This window comes from Marmota monax, unplaced genomic scaffold (assembly GCF_021218885.2).
Source record: "Marmota monax isolate L192 unplaced genomic scaffold, Marmota_monax_Labrador192_F-V1.1 WCK01_AAM20220418_F8-fsc00638, whole genome shotgun sequence".
Taxonomy (NCBI): Eukaryota; Metazoa; Chordata; class Mammalia; order Rodentia; family Sciuridae; genus Marmota; species Marmota monax.
Genome location: NW_026693899.1, coordinates 67,699 through 82,178, shown reverse-complemented (window position 1 = coordinate 82,178; position 14,480 = coordinate 67,699). Strand labels below are relative to the sequence as shown.

Sequence of the window (14,480 nt, the reverse complement as noted above, 5' to 3'; positions counted from 1 at the left end):
ATAATCTTTACCCCATGAGAATATACCCCAGCTTAGTAAGTGAGAGAATTCAGTTTGAGTATACACCAAAATGATTCAGAAACCTCTGCTCTTTCTGTTGTACCCTGCAGTCATGGAAAACATTTATTATTTTGTCAACTTTGGTTCTTATTATGCCTTAATTTTTTTTTTCTTTCTAGAACACCCCGGAAGGAGGAAAATTAACTGAAACTTCAAGGCAATCCATGAAGGATGGTAAGCTATTTGAAGACTGCCTGATTTTGTGCTGCTTTTTGACTTGAAATTACAAAATTTTTATATACTGTTTATTTTGTTTTTATTGTCAGAAGTATAATATGACACTGAGAACAAAACAGTGGAAACTAACCTGACAATGGTAACCCTGCCATTAAAAAGAATGACATAGTTGAAACCACATTTGTGCAGGCAATCAGAATAAAGAATGATTGTCTTTTCTTTACATCACCTGACTCAAAGATAATGTGTTTTTAGAAATTCTCTTTCCATTTTTTTTACATATCATCTTTTATGAAGACAAACATCCTAGAAAGAAATATAAGGCTACAAGGTTATAATAGAAAACAAGCAACAGGTGAGGTATATGTATAGAATTAACACTGATAGAATGTGGTGGGAATAAACAATTTTTTGGTGTGTCCGTATGGAAGGAAATAAATAGAAAATAAGCCAAAATCACAGCTTTAGGAATATGAAGCTGAGAAAAGGGGATGCATACAAAGAATTTATTTATGAAGGGAAAGATAAGTATCCAGATTGGATGATTGTCAATATGGCTGATATTTAAAATAAGAAATATTGAAATTAATAAGAGCAGCAATTGAATATTAGGCCAAACATAGGAATGTTCAGAGGAAGTACATGCTGGATATATAGAACAATGTGTCACATCTGTCTATCATTTACTCTTGACATCCTTCAATGAATAGAAGGCAGGGTGTGTGATTACCATCACAATCATTTTGGTATTATAATGAATACAAAAATAAGAAAATAAATGTGGCATATTTTAGATACTTAAGAAATCAATATTTTCTTCTGTTTTTATTAAAGCTTCAAGTAATTTATATTTAGCACCAATCAGTATAGGCTTAAAACTGTTGGTGGTCAGTGCTTGTTGAATTATACCAAAATAGATTCTACTGTCACATATAACTAAAAAGAAAACAACAACAACAAAAATAAACATAAAAAATGTATATAAATAGGTACTGGTATTCAAAGAAAAATATAAATCCAAACAGAAAAAGTAACAATAGTAATGAACATGATAAATTAAAAAAAATAAATGGACTTCTAAAAATTAAAAAAGGTCAATTTTTAAAAATTAATGCACAGTTTTCACTGTGGCATATTTGTACATACATGTAGATCAATTGTACTTACCCAATCCTGTCTTCAACATTCCTTCCTCCGTACCTCCGATTTTATCTATGTTAATGGACAAAATTTATTATCCATCCATCTATTTTCATGTTGATTATTTCCACCTCTAGTTTTCTATATGAGAGAAATATATGATACTTTTTTTCTAAGTATGGCTTATATTGCTTAACATGATGCATTCCAGTTTCCTTTATTTTCTTAAAATTGATGTTTATTGTTCTCTATGCGTAGAAATCTTCCTTGTGTATATATGGCACATTTTCTTTATTCATTCTCCTGTTTACAAGCATCTAGCCTGATTCTATAACTTGATTCCTATGAATACGGTCATGATAAAGATGGGCATGTGTGTATCTCTAAAGTTCGCTGACTTTAATATTTTCCAATAAATACTGAAGAGTAGTATAGTTGAATCATAAAGTAGTTCTATGTTCAGTTTCTTGAGTAGCCTTCATACTGATTTCCATAGGAGTATAGTAATTTGTGTTCCTACCAATAGCATATAAGAGTTTCTGTCTCTTCAATTCTTCCCAGTATCATTTGCTTTCTTCAGGATTGCTTTTTCTGGATGGTGGAAAATGGGAGCTTGGTGTTGCTTTAATTTGCATTTCTCTGATTGCTGGAGATATTATGCATTTTTCCACCTAAGTGTTGGCCATTTGTACCTCTTATTTTGAGAACTAACTGTTCATTTGCTCATTTATTAAATAGGTTTTTGTGTTTCTGGTGTTAAGATGTTTGAGTTAATGTTTTCAGGATATTGACCTTCTGTCAGAAAAGTAGCTGGCACAGATTTTCTCCCATTCTGGAGGCTACCTCTTCTTACTGTTGCGTGTTTCACTTACTATGCAGAAAGGTTTCAATTTGATGAACTCTCTGTTATCCATTCTTACTATTTTTCCTGAGCTGTAGGAAGCTCTATTCAGGAAGTAATTGCCTACATACTGAAGTGTTTTCCATATTTTTTTCTAGCAGTATTAAAGCTTCTAGCTGGTACATAAGTCTTTAATCGTTTTTGAATAAACTCTTGTACAGTGTTAAAAAATAGGCATCTAGTTTTCTTCATCTACGTATGGATGTCTAGTTTTTCCTACACTATTTCTAAAATATCTTTTGTCTTTTCTCCAACATATGTTTTGGCATCTTTGCCTAGAATCACATGACTGTACCTGTGTGGATTTGGCTCTCTGACTTCTCTTCTATCCATTGGTCTATGGGTCTTTCTTTACACTAGTACCATGTTTTTTTTATTACTATGGCTCTGTTTTATATTTTGAAATTGGGCATTGTGTTATATCTATTGTTGCTCTTATGATCAGCACCACTTTGTCTAAGTTTATTTTTTCTTTCATACAAATTTAAAAGTAGTTTTTTTTCCCCATTTCTGTGAAGAATATCGTTATAATTTGAATGGGAATACATGGTATCTATAATTCACTTATGGTACTATAGCCATTTTCACAATATTAATTCTGCCTTTCCATGAACATAGGAGATCTTTCTACTTTCTATTGTCTTTAACTTCCTTTTTTATCAATCTGTTATTTTCCTTGAAGATGCCATTCACTTACTTGGTTAAGCTTATTTTTAGCTATTTTAAAAGCTATTTGAATGAGTTATTACCCTTTCTTCTTTCTCACCAGATGTGCTATTGATATATAGACAGTTTATTCTTATATGTTTATTTTGTATCATGTTACTCTGATGAATTTATTCATCAGAAGTAGAATTCTCATGATGTAACATTTATGGTTTTCTAAGAATAGGACTATATCATTTGCATATAGAAGTAATTTAACATTGTTACTTTTCTATTTGAATCCATTGTATTTTTTTCTCATCTCTAAAATTTTAAGTATTGTGATTAGTGAGATTGGTGACAATGAACATCATTGCCTTTTTCTGATTTTAGGGAAAATTTTCCAGTTTATTACACTATTGGCTTTGAGTTTAATATACTTGTTCTTTATTATCTTATTATAAGCTTCTCCTATTTCTAATTCCTCCTGGCTTTGTCATGAAGGGCCCTTAAATTTTCTCAAAGGCTTTTTTCTGTTGATGTTGAAATGATCATGTAGTTTTGCCCTTGATTCTGTATGTGGTGTATCAATTTTATTGATTTGCATGTATTGAATTATGCTGGAGCAAAATCAGCTTGATCATCATATACGGTTTTTCTGTGTGACACTAGAGACTCAAGCCAGCAGCACTATACCACTGATCCACATCCTCAGCCCCCTTTATTATTCACTTTGAAACATGTCTCACTAAATTGCCCAGGCTGGCATTCAAATTATAGTGTGCCTGAAACAACCTTCTTCATTTCTTAGAATATAGACATACCACAATGCCTGACACTGCATGTTCTTTTTTAATGTGTTGTTGAATGTGGTTTGCAAAGATTTTGTGAGAATTTTTATACTATATTCCTCAAGGATGTTGGTCTCTAGTTTTTTCCTTGTTGGGTCCATATTCACTTTTCCAATCAGGGAAATACTTTGCAGATTTGCTTAGGAAGCATCTTTCCTTTGCTCTTACCTGTAATGGGAAGATTAATATTAGTTCTTCTTTAAATATCTGATAAAATTCAGTCATGCTTTCACCTATGGTCCTGGAGGCTTGTTGTTATTGCTTAAATCTAATTGCTTGTTATTGAGCTATTTGTTTATCTCTATCCCTTTGATTCAAAATTTTTAGGTCATATTTCATCAATGTCTTCTAGATTTTTTTTTCATGTGTTGCAATTTAAGTCTTTAAAATAGTCTAGATTTTCTCATTTATTAAAATATAAGTTTTTCAAATAGTCTCTAGATATCCTCTAGATTTCAGTGGTATCTGTTGTTATATTTCTGTTTTTGTTTCTAGCTTTATTCATTTATAATGTATCTTCTTTCTCTTTTTTTATTTTTTACTTACCTTGGCTAAGAGTTTATCAATCTTATTTACCTTTTCAACAACCAACTATTTGTTTCATTATTACTATGTTAGGTTTTTTGTTGTTGTTGTTTTGATTTTCTACTTTATAATTTTGGCTCTGTCATTTATTAATTCTTTTTTAGTATTGGTTTTAGAATTGATTTACTGATGTTTTTCTTAAAACTTGGGATGCATCTTGAGGTTTTTTAATTTGAAATATCTCACATTTTTAAAAGGAGATAGTCATTGCTATGAACTGCCTACATACAACCACTTTTGGTGGATCAGAGGAGGGACATGGGAAAGGAAAAGAAAGGTACTGGGTAGAAATATTGGTCAAAATATGTTATATGCATTTCTGTATGGTATAGTGAATCACACTATTATGTATACATACAATGTCTTGATAAAAGAAAAGAATAAAAAGGAAAAAAAAAGAATGGCTTTTACTGTATTCCATACATGTGTGGATGCTGTGTTTTGATTCGCATGTGGTTCTGAGGTATTTTTTGAAATTTCCCCCTGATTTCATCAGTGACCCTTTGATTATGCAACTGTATTTTTTATTCCTTACATGTTCATGCAGTTTCTGTAGTTTTACTCACTGTTTACTTCTTTTTCTTAATTAGATCATTATTTCCTACATAATATTGGGGTTCATTTTTAAATAATCATACAAGTATATTTATTTATTTATTTATTTTTAGTTTGGTTCTCAGTACTCTCCCTTTTTCTTTCTCTGTTGCCTTTCTTCTATTCCACTGATCTTTCTTGTATTTATTTGTAGTTGTTTTAATTAGTGAATCATTGATATATATATAAAGGTCAGATTCAGTGTGATATATTCATAAGTGCACATAGGAAAATTTGTTCAGATTCATTCCACCACACTTCCTTTGGCAGTCCCTCCATCCCTCTCAATATTCTTCCTCTGCTTCACTGACCTCTCTTCTATTTTCATGGAGTCCCCCCTATCCCCCTTGTTTTTATATACCTTTTTAATATGAGGAAAAATATTCAATCCTTGACTTTTTGAGTCTGAGTTATTTCACTTAGTGGGAAGTTTTCCAGTTCCATTAATTTACTAGCAAATACCATTTTTTTTTATTATTGAATACTGCCTGAATAGAACTCTATTATGTATATATCCCACATTTTCTTTATACATTCATCTGTTGATTGGCACTTAGGCTTTTTTTGATAGCCTATTTATTTTTAATCATGCTGCCTTAAACTTTGATGTGGCTGCATCCCTATAATATGCTAATTTTAAGTTTTGAAGAATCTGTGTATTTTCTTGCAGGGTGTTTGTACTAATTTGTAGTCCCACCAACAATATACAAGTGGACCTTTCTTCTGCATCCTCATCAACATTTACTATTACTTGTGTTATTGATGATTGCTATTCTGAAGAGAGTCAGATAAAATCTCAGTGCACTTTTGATTTGTATTTCCCAAACTACTGGAGATTTTGAACTTTTAAATATACATTTATTTTACATTTGTAATTCTTTTAAGAAGGATTCCCTTTAGTTTTTTCCATTTATTCTGTGGGTTACTATTTTTTTTTTTTTTGGTAATAAAGTTTTGAGTTCTTTATATATTCTGAATATTAACCTCCATTTCTTTTTTTTTAAGAGAGAGAGAGAGAGAGAGAAAGAGAGAGAATTTTAATATTTATTTTTTAGTTTTTGGAGGACACAACATCTTTGTTTCTATGTGGTGCTGAGGATCGAACCTGGGCCGCACGCATGCCAGGCAAGTGCGCTACCACTTGAGCCACATCCCCAGCCCAAACCTCCATTTCTTGATCAGATGACAAAGATCTCCCATTCTCTAGGCTCTGTCTTTATGCTCTTGTTGCCTTTGGTGTTCAGAAGTATTTTATTTGATGTCATACTACTTATTGATTATTGGTTTTATTTCTTATGCTTTAGGAGTTTTATTAGGGCAATTGACGCTGTGTCAATATGTGGAAGAGTTCAGCTCACAATTTATCCAGCATTTTTAAAGTTTCTTTTGTAATTCCTAAATATTTTACCCACTCTGAGTTGACTTTTGTGAAGGGTGAGAAATAAGGATCAAATTTTGTTCTTCTTAATGTGTATATAATTTCCCCCCACCCATTTGTTAAAAATGCTGTATGTTTTGTTTTCTAATAGCCATCCATTGTGATGTGATAAGGGATGAAAGCAATTATTTTGGTTTTGTATTTACTAAGACTTGCTTTGTATCCGAATATATGATCTATTATAACAAAAGTTTCTTGTATTCTGAAAAAAACTGAGTTCTTCTCTTGTCAGATGAAATACTGTGTAGACAACTGTTGACAGTATGTGAAATAAAAGTGACATCTAGGAACTTTCTTGATGTTTTGTCTATGTAACCAGTCGCTGATGAAAGTAGTATAAAAGTCACCCACACTTCTGTTTTTTATCAGGTCTTATCTGTCCCTTTAGGCTGAATAGTGATTATTTTATAAAATTGGTTTCACTGACATTCATATGTAAATATTTACAGCCACTTATTTTCTTGTTGGATTTTTCCCTTTAGCAGTATGTAGTAACCTTCTTTGCCACCTTTGAGTAATTGTTGCTTGAAGTCTCCTTTATCAGCTTTGCAAATAGCTACCACTTGGCTTTTTTCTTTTTCTTTCTTTCTTTTTTTTTTTGCTTCCATTTACATGGAATATCTTTCCATCCTTTCACTTTTATTCTATGAACATCTTTGCAATTCAGGTGTGTTTTTTGTAGACAGTATACATTTGGGTCTTGTTTATTCATTGAGTATTTCAGTCTATGTCTTTTAAGTTGGTAATTAACACAATGTGAATTCAGTGTTAGAATATTGAGGTGTGTTTCTTTATAATATAGGATTCACTCTTAATTCCCATTTGTGTATCCACTCTTCTTGCGACATTTATTCTCTTGTATTCTCCCATGATTTATTTTAATCTTTTTCTTGTGTATATAGAATTCCATTGTGAATCTTTTGCAGTGTTAGCTTAGTTGTCATAGGTTATTTTTGTTCATTCTTTTCTTGGAAAGTCTTTACTTCTACTTTTATTTCTGAAGAATAACTTTGATGCAGATACCAATATAGGCTGGCAGTACCGAAGTAAGACAAATGAGACTGGACACCAGAGGAATTAGGAAGAAGCAGATTTATTGTCTGCAGCCTACTCATTGAGGGCTTTCACCTAAAACAAATTCTCCCTCTGAATGCCAAGTCTAGACATTTGTTGAGCTTTATACACAGTGGTATGGAGAGGGGAGTTTGAAGGTGTATATTTTTGCAGGGGTCTACATTAAAGTAATTTTTTTCTGCAAATTCTCAGAAGTTACCTATTATTCCATTTCTTAGAAAAGTCAGGGATTATATAGATTATACCACAAAAGCAGAGTACATTCATTAAGTTCATGGGTAAATTTAGTATTTGCAAAAAAGAGCAGAGCAACAGGAAATAGAGTGTCTAACCACATTTGAGCCATTTTGTGGAGATCTTTGCTGATGAGTTGTTAACAAGAAAATTGTGGTAAGAGTTTCTGTGGAAGCTTAATGAAGATACATTGGTGGAGGAGAGGATGCCACTACAGTATTTCTGTTTTAGTGCTTGGAATATATTTGCATGTACTGCTGGACCTTAGAGTTATACAGATGCATATCATTTATCAATGACTTGGTGCTTCTCTCTTGAATTTTTACAAACCTTTTTATGCTCTGAATTTTGACATTTTATCCAAAATATAATGCATACAGTTTCTTATTTGGCCAAGTCTGTTGGCCTTCTAAATGCTTTCTGTGCCTGATATTCATCTTATTTCTGCAATTAAGGGTTATTTTTCTGGTGTGAGTTCACCGAATAAGTTCTCTTTGCCTTTAGTCTGTATATACACTCCTTCCTTCAGACCTTAGTCTCAGTTGGTCTTTTAAAGTTGTCCTGGAATGTTTGTATCTTATTTTTAAAGTCTCTCTTTTTATTAATTCAGGAAAGTTCTATTTCATCTACCTTGTCTTTAAGACTTAACATTCTTCCTTCTGCCTGATGTAGTACTTTGGCAGTATTTTTATTTGGAATTTTATTTGAGTTAATAAACTCATTAGTTCCAAATTTTTTGCCTTTTTTTCCCAAAACTCTATCTCATTTTGGGGATGTCCTTTCAAAGCCTGGATTGCCTTCAATAATTTATTTTTTAGTCCTTTATTTCCTTAAATTATTTTTATAATAAATTGTTTAAATTCCTTGCTTACCATATCTTACACATCAATGTATGTGTATTAAATTATTAGGGATTTAAACACTTTGGATAGTGTCTTAGTTCCTTGCTCTATCATGTTTCCTGATTTAATATGCATAGGTTTGAACAGCTGTTCAAATAGATTTGTATTCCCCTCTTACATGTGGGTCATATTGTTGAGCAGATTTCTCTTTGGATATTCTCTGAACAGAGTATATGTTCTATTTTCAAAGCCCCAAGTCATTGACAGAAGTGCTGGGACCTCTAATCCAAAATACTTTAAGAGGAAAGAATAACCACCAGTCATATAAAAAACTTATAAGCTAAGTACATGTTGATATATAACCAAAGTAAAAACTTTTAAAAATGATCTCTACAATTCCAGTAGCCAATGAAGAAATGGTAATAATAAACGGTGCCCAAAATTTAAGCATTAGTGATTCTAAAATCAATACTAAAATATATAGAAAAAATGGTAAGATGGAAAAAAGAATAAGAAGAAAAATGAAAAAGAAAAATAGTACAAATACAAATGAAAAATAAGAAAATAAGTACAAAGAAAATAAAACAATTAAAAGATCATGTAAGTTAGAAAGTGAAAAATAAATGATAAAGAAAAGCCACTTAAAAGTGCAGTACCAAGAAAAGTATATGATTTCCTTATATCTGATATAATTCAAATATAAACACTTTCTTCCCCTACTTCTAGTTTTAAAATTCACCATTTTGGGAGTCTTTCTGGGGAGCAACTATAATTGTACTAGTCCTCTCAATTCTAGCCCAAACAGGCCAGGACTGGTTGTGGAGTCTTGAATGTGGAAAAGCTTCATCCAAGCCTATGAGAAAGTGTTATAAGACCATTTTCATATGAAGAGGTAAATCATTCACAATATTGTTTTTTTTTTTTTTAAGAGAGAGGAGAAGGAGAGAGAGAGAGAGAGAGAGAGAGAGAGAGAGAGAGAGAGAGAGAGAGAATTTATTTATTTATTTTTAGTTTTTCGGCGGACACAACATCTTTGTACGTGGTGCTGAGGATCGAACCCGGGCCGCACGCATGCCAGGCGAGCACGCTACCGCTTGAGCCACATCCCCAGCCCACAATATTGGTTTTTGTGTTCCTGGGGATTGGATTCTGGCTATAGTAGGAGCTGTCAACAAAACTCTCACACATGGACCCTGTGGGTCAGTCTGTGCTTAAAACCCCAATTCCCAACTTTTTTCAGTGAGCTCAGGATCATGCAAGACTCCAAGTCTTCATGCAGGATCTGTGCTTGGTTGGGGGAGATGCAGGAAACAACTTTTCACAAGACTTTCCCAAGCACTCCAAAAATGTTCTACCCCACAAAATTACACAAAAACTCATCTTCTTTCCTGTTACTAATCTCAAAACACCAGTTTTAACAGGGTGATGTCCCCCATTGACCTTCATTTTATAAGGTGGCCAACCAGCACACCATGCTTTCTGCTAAGAAGAGTTTTCAACACATCTCTGTTAATCTGAACCAAAAAGGTGGGTACCCACAATTCCAGTAAAGAGAGGCATCCGTTGTGTCTTGGAGATGTAAAACATGCAGGAGATTCTGACATAGTCCTAGCAATGGGACCTTCTAAAGTGGAAACCCCCTCTGTTAATTACCAGGGAAGTGATTGTAATTGTTTCAGTTGAAGAAGTGAGGTTTCTTCCTTCACATGCCTCTGAGCATAGTGAGATGGCCAGACCCAGGAAATAAGCTCTCCTCTCTGGAGATTGTAATAGCAAGTTTTCTACCAAAATCAATCCTGACACTCACTGTCACATAGTTCCTACAGGCACATTTAATTTTGAAACTTACATCAGTTTCTATCCATTGGATAACCATGTAACCATGAGTACAGCTTTCCAGAGCTCCTTACGGGACTCCAAGTGAAGAAGTATCTTGGGAGTTGCTTATGATTCTACTGAGAAGAAGCTGCAGTGCAACTGTCCTCCATTGACATCTTGCAGAATCCAATTGGCTGAAACTCTTTACTGGAATTTAAAATATGATTTTCTTGAGATTATAGAGGGTCTGAGCCTACCAGAGAAGAGCTTCCATGTAGCCAGTGTGGAAAACTGCTGCAGTTAAATTCTTTTACGAAACTTTTATTACTCTAAGAAAAACATATTCCTTGTTTTTATCTGTTCATTGGCTCTCTGTAATTGCATTCCACTGCTTGCCCCTTCCTAGTGTTTCTGCAGTCACACAACAATTGATTTAACTCAAATTCAGGGTGTAGTCAGTAACCACTGTATTCATCTACATACACGCTTTTTACCATAGTATAATTTCTTATCATTTTTTTCTTGAGTGGAAACTGATGCATACTCTATCCCATATATTGAAAAAGAAAGAAACCTTCTTTAAAACAACTTTATCATTTTATTAAACTAGTTTGTCTATCAGTAAAAGTTTTACCAAAAGATATTTAGATTCCTCTTAGCCCTTGCTTACCTGAATGAAAGCGTGGGGCCGTGGCTTCTTCTACTTGATGTGACATAATTCAAGGTCTATAACAAAATATCTTAGTTAAACTCTAAAAGCTTATAATTAGAATGTTTTAAATGTTTAAATGATGTGTAGCAAATATATATGTATATATATACACAACTTACACAAGTTATACATATTATATATTATATGTGTTATACATGGTAGAAGGTCCTGTAATTTTTAGTGGTAAGTGATGAGTAGGGTTAGGTGTAATGGAGTTACTTCCTGATGAAAAAATGCACATCATTTAGTGTGCTACTGGTTGATCTCTCTCTCTCTCTCTCTCTCTCTCTCTCTCTCTCTCTCTCTCTTCCTCTCTCTTCCTCTCTCTTCCTCTCTCTTCCTAATCCTTTTGATTGTTGATGGACCTTTGTTTTATTCATATGCAGTGCTGGTAATCAAACCCAGTGCCTTCACATGCAAGGCAGGCATTCTGCCACTGAGCCACAACTCTAGCCCCCATGTTGGTATTTCTCTATTGTCCTTCTTTCCTGGTTTTATAGATTTAGTAACCAAATGACTATAATATTTGGCTGATTTGCAGAGGATACATGACACTTTGATATAAAATGTTTCAAACATCTCTAGTTTTTAAGTCTAATTTATTTCAAATCTAGAAAGCTATGTGTCTCCTTAGAATAGTGATTAGGAAATCTTCATGGAACTCATTAGTGATATTAATTTTACCAGAGTATCTCTCAGATTCTTTCTCAGAATGGTTTGGGTCATTTATCTGGTGATGCATATCAAAGGGCAAAAGATGGTGTAAATGGACATATAAGAATGTAAGAACCATGCATTATATAATCATTGGATATAATGCATATTTAAAACATGAGCACTAGTATGATTTAATAGTGGAAGAAATTAAAATAATAAATAGTAAGGAGATTGAAATAATGCAGCTTATCAATGGTACATTTGAGTGTCCCTAGAGGAGTTGAATTTTTATTAGGTTCATTTCCAGATCTGCTTAGATTAAAAGAAAAGATGGGAAATAAGGAAGGGGAGGTGAGAAGTGGGAATGAAGAATGAGACAAAAAAACTATAGACAACAACAAAAAGAAAAAGAAGCAGGTACACATTGATCATGGCCTGATAAAATGTTCTCTGGTAACATTATGACTTCTAATACACCTACAAATTGGGGGATAAGATAGGGAGAATTTCAAATAGGTAAAATTAAATGGCCAGGCACAGGGTCTGCATGCCTATATTCCCAGCAGCTCTGGAGGCTGAGGCCAGAGAATTTTGAGTTCAAATCCAGCTCAGTAACTTAATGAGGTCCTCAGAAATTTAGCAAGACACTGTCTCTAAATAAAATATAAAAAGAGCTGAGAATGTGGCTCAGGAGTTAAGCAACCCTGGGTTCAATTATCAGTTCCAATAACACAATAACAAAGCAAAAGAAAACATCAAATAGGCAAGTTAAGTTAGAGGAATTGGTAGAAGATTAAGCATGCATAAAAACTCTCAAACTTTAGTGAATCAAATGTTGGGGAACATGTACAAAATATATGTTCTGACTCAGAGGTCTTTGGTTCTCCCTATCTTGTCCTCCAAATTCAAGTAAGGAGTTGAGATGAGAAACATAGCATTTCAGAATCACTGAGCATTTTAAAAGATAGTTAATTTTTTTCTTTACTGAAATCATGGCTTTGAGAATGCTAGGAATGCACCCAATTACTCTGCCAAGTCCTCATTTCTAGATAGCTAAGAGTCTGATGGACTGATATTTCATGAAAATCCTTGAAAGTCTAACAAGATATACCAAACCAGGCTCATTTTGTAAACAACAGACTGTATATGTTAATTTTTTGAATACCTTTTTATTCTTTGAAGAGCTGTTATTCTTTGTATACATGCCAATTAATTTGAAATTTAATAGGTTATTCATATCTTATAATTGTTTGGCATTTCAGTTCACTTTTCCCCTTTTGATTACCATATTTTAATAGTTTCTGTTTATTGAGCATTATTTATTGTATACAGTTCCTATGTCTTCTCAAATAAGTGGATCAAGAAACTTTCAGTGGGTTAGACCAGAGGTAACAGTAAAAGAAGATACACCCCTGTCCTGCCTGGATATGGAAAAATAGATTATTTTAAAAAGTATATATGTAAGCTGATCAGTTCAGAGAACTTTCCTCAATGGAAATGAATTGTACTTTCCACTGGACTGTTATCACACCTTTGGATTTACTATATTGTAGGACAAATGGAGGAACAAGATATATACCTGTAATAAAGTTGTTAAATGATTGTGATAGGCTACATTAAACACACATGCTGTTAATTTTTTTCTTCATTTTATATATTTATGTCCTGAAATTCCTGTTTTGCTCCTCTGATTAGATATTCCCATTCCTTCAATTACTCCACACCTTTACTTGGTATGTGTACATTACCTATTATATTTATGGTAATTATAAATGTAATCTCACTTTTGAAAACTTAACTCCATGTTTAATGAAACCAATATTGGATATTTTTTCAGTATTTGATTCATATTACTACTCAACAAAAACTAGCAAACACAGAAACCCAAAAGCTAAAATATTCTTTATCAAAGCTAACACATGAAACACGGCTCCACGTTGATTCAGCAGCAATGTGTGCTTGGTTTTGTTACATTCATGTTTTGTGGATTATATATTTCTTTTGCTTTTCAGTATTTCAGGATTTCACACATTCTTTTGTAAAGGTAATTATAAACATCTATGTTTATCTTAAATTATTTACTGTGTATTGTATAAAATGTACAACATGTATTTAATATTTACTTTCCAAACATATACAGCCTATCCTAGACAGGAGGTATTTTCTTCAAAAGAATACAGTAGGGACAATTTAAGAAAGGATATACAAATCAGGTAAATTTTGCAATGCAAGTTCTGTAGAAAGAACTATATTAAAATATTTGAAATGCTAGGAGATTTTCCCCTAAGTAGTAGGAGGATTTGACAAAAAAAAAAAATGCTAGTGTCTATATTGGCATACAAGTTTAAAAATATATCTTTAAAGACACAACAAAATGATTTCTAAAAAATCTTTACCTCAGACATTTCTAAAATTAAAGTTCCCAAACTGGAATCCTTATACCTTTTAGGTTAGTTATGAGGCTCTATTTTCCCCTCAGATTTTGTAAAAGTTTATTGTATAGCTGCCAATAAATTCCAGATCTTGGGAGATAGACATAAAAATATTTGTTTAAACCCAGGGATTAGGGGTAGTGTGTGAAACAGAACCCACTTAAGATTTAATTTTCGTTCTAGTATAATACCCACTTTATTGAATAATTACATTGAACCCGTGTTGTACTTGATGCAACTGTTTATTCTGTGTCCATTGTCACTCATTTGATTATGTCTGTAATCATTCATATGAAGTATTATTTTGTATTAATTTTTTT

The 14,480-nt window shown here is 32.8% G+C and overlaps 1 protein-coding gene across 4 annotated transcripts in view; it reads left to right on the top strand.

The window, feature by feature from the left end:
* Nucleotides 1–14,480, top strand: part of LOC124105659 (uncharacterized) — a 64,844-nt gene that overhangs the window by 37,174 nt on the left and 13,190 nt on the right. For all 4 annotated transcript variants that reach the window (XM_058585175.1, XM_058585174.1, XM_046462873.2 and 1 more), the window contains exons 3-4: nt 180–234; nt 13,741–13,772. In XM_058585175.1, coding sequence (XP_058441158.1) covers nt 180–234; nt 13,741–13,772 — 87 coding nt within the window. The remainder of the gene's footprint in view (nt 1–179; nt 235–13,740; nt 13,773–14,480) is intronic.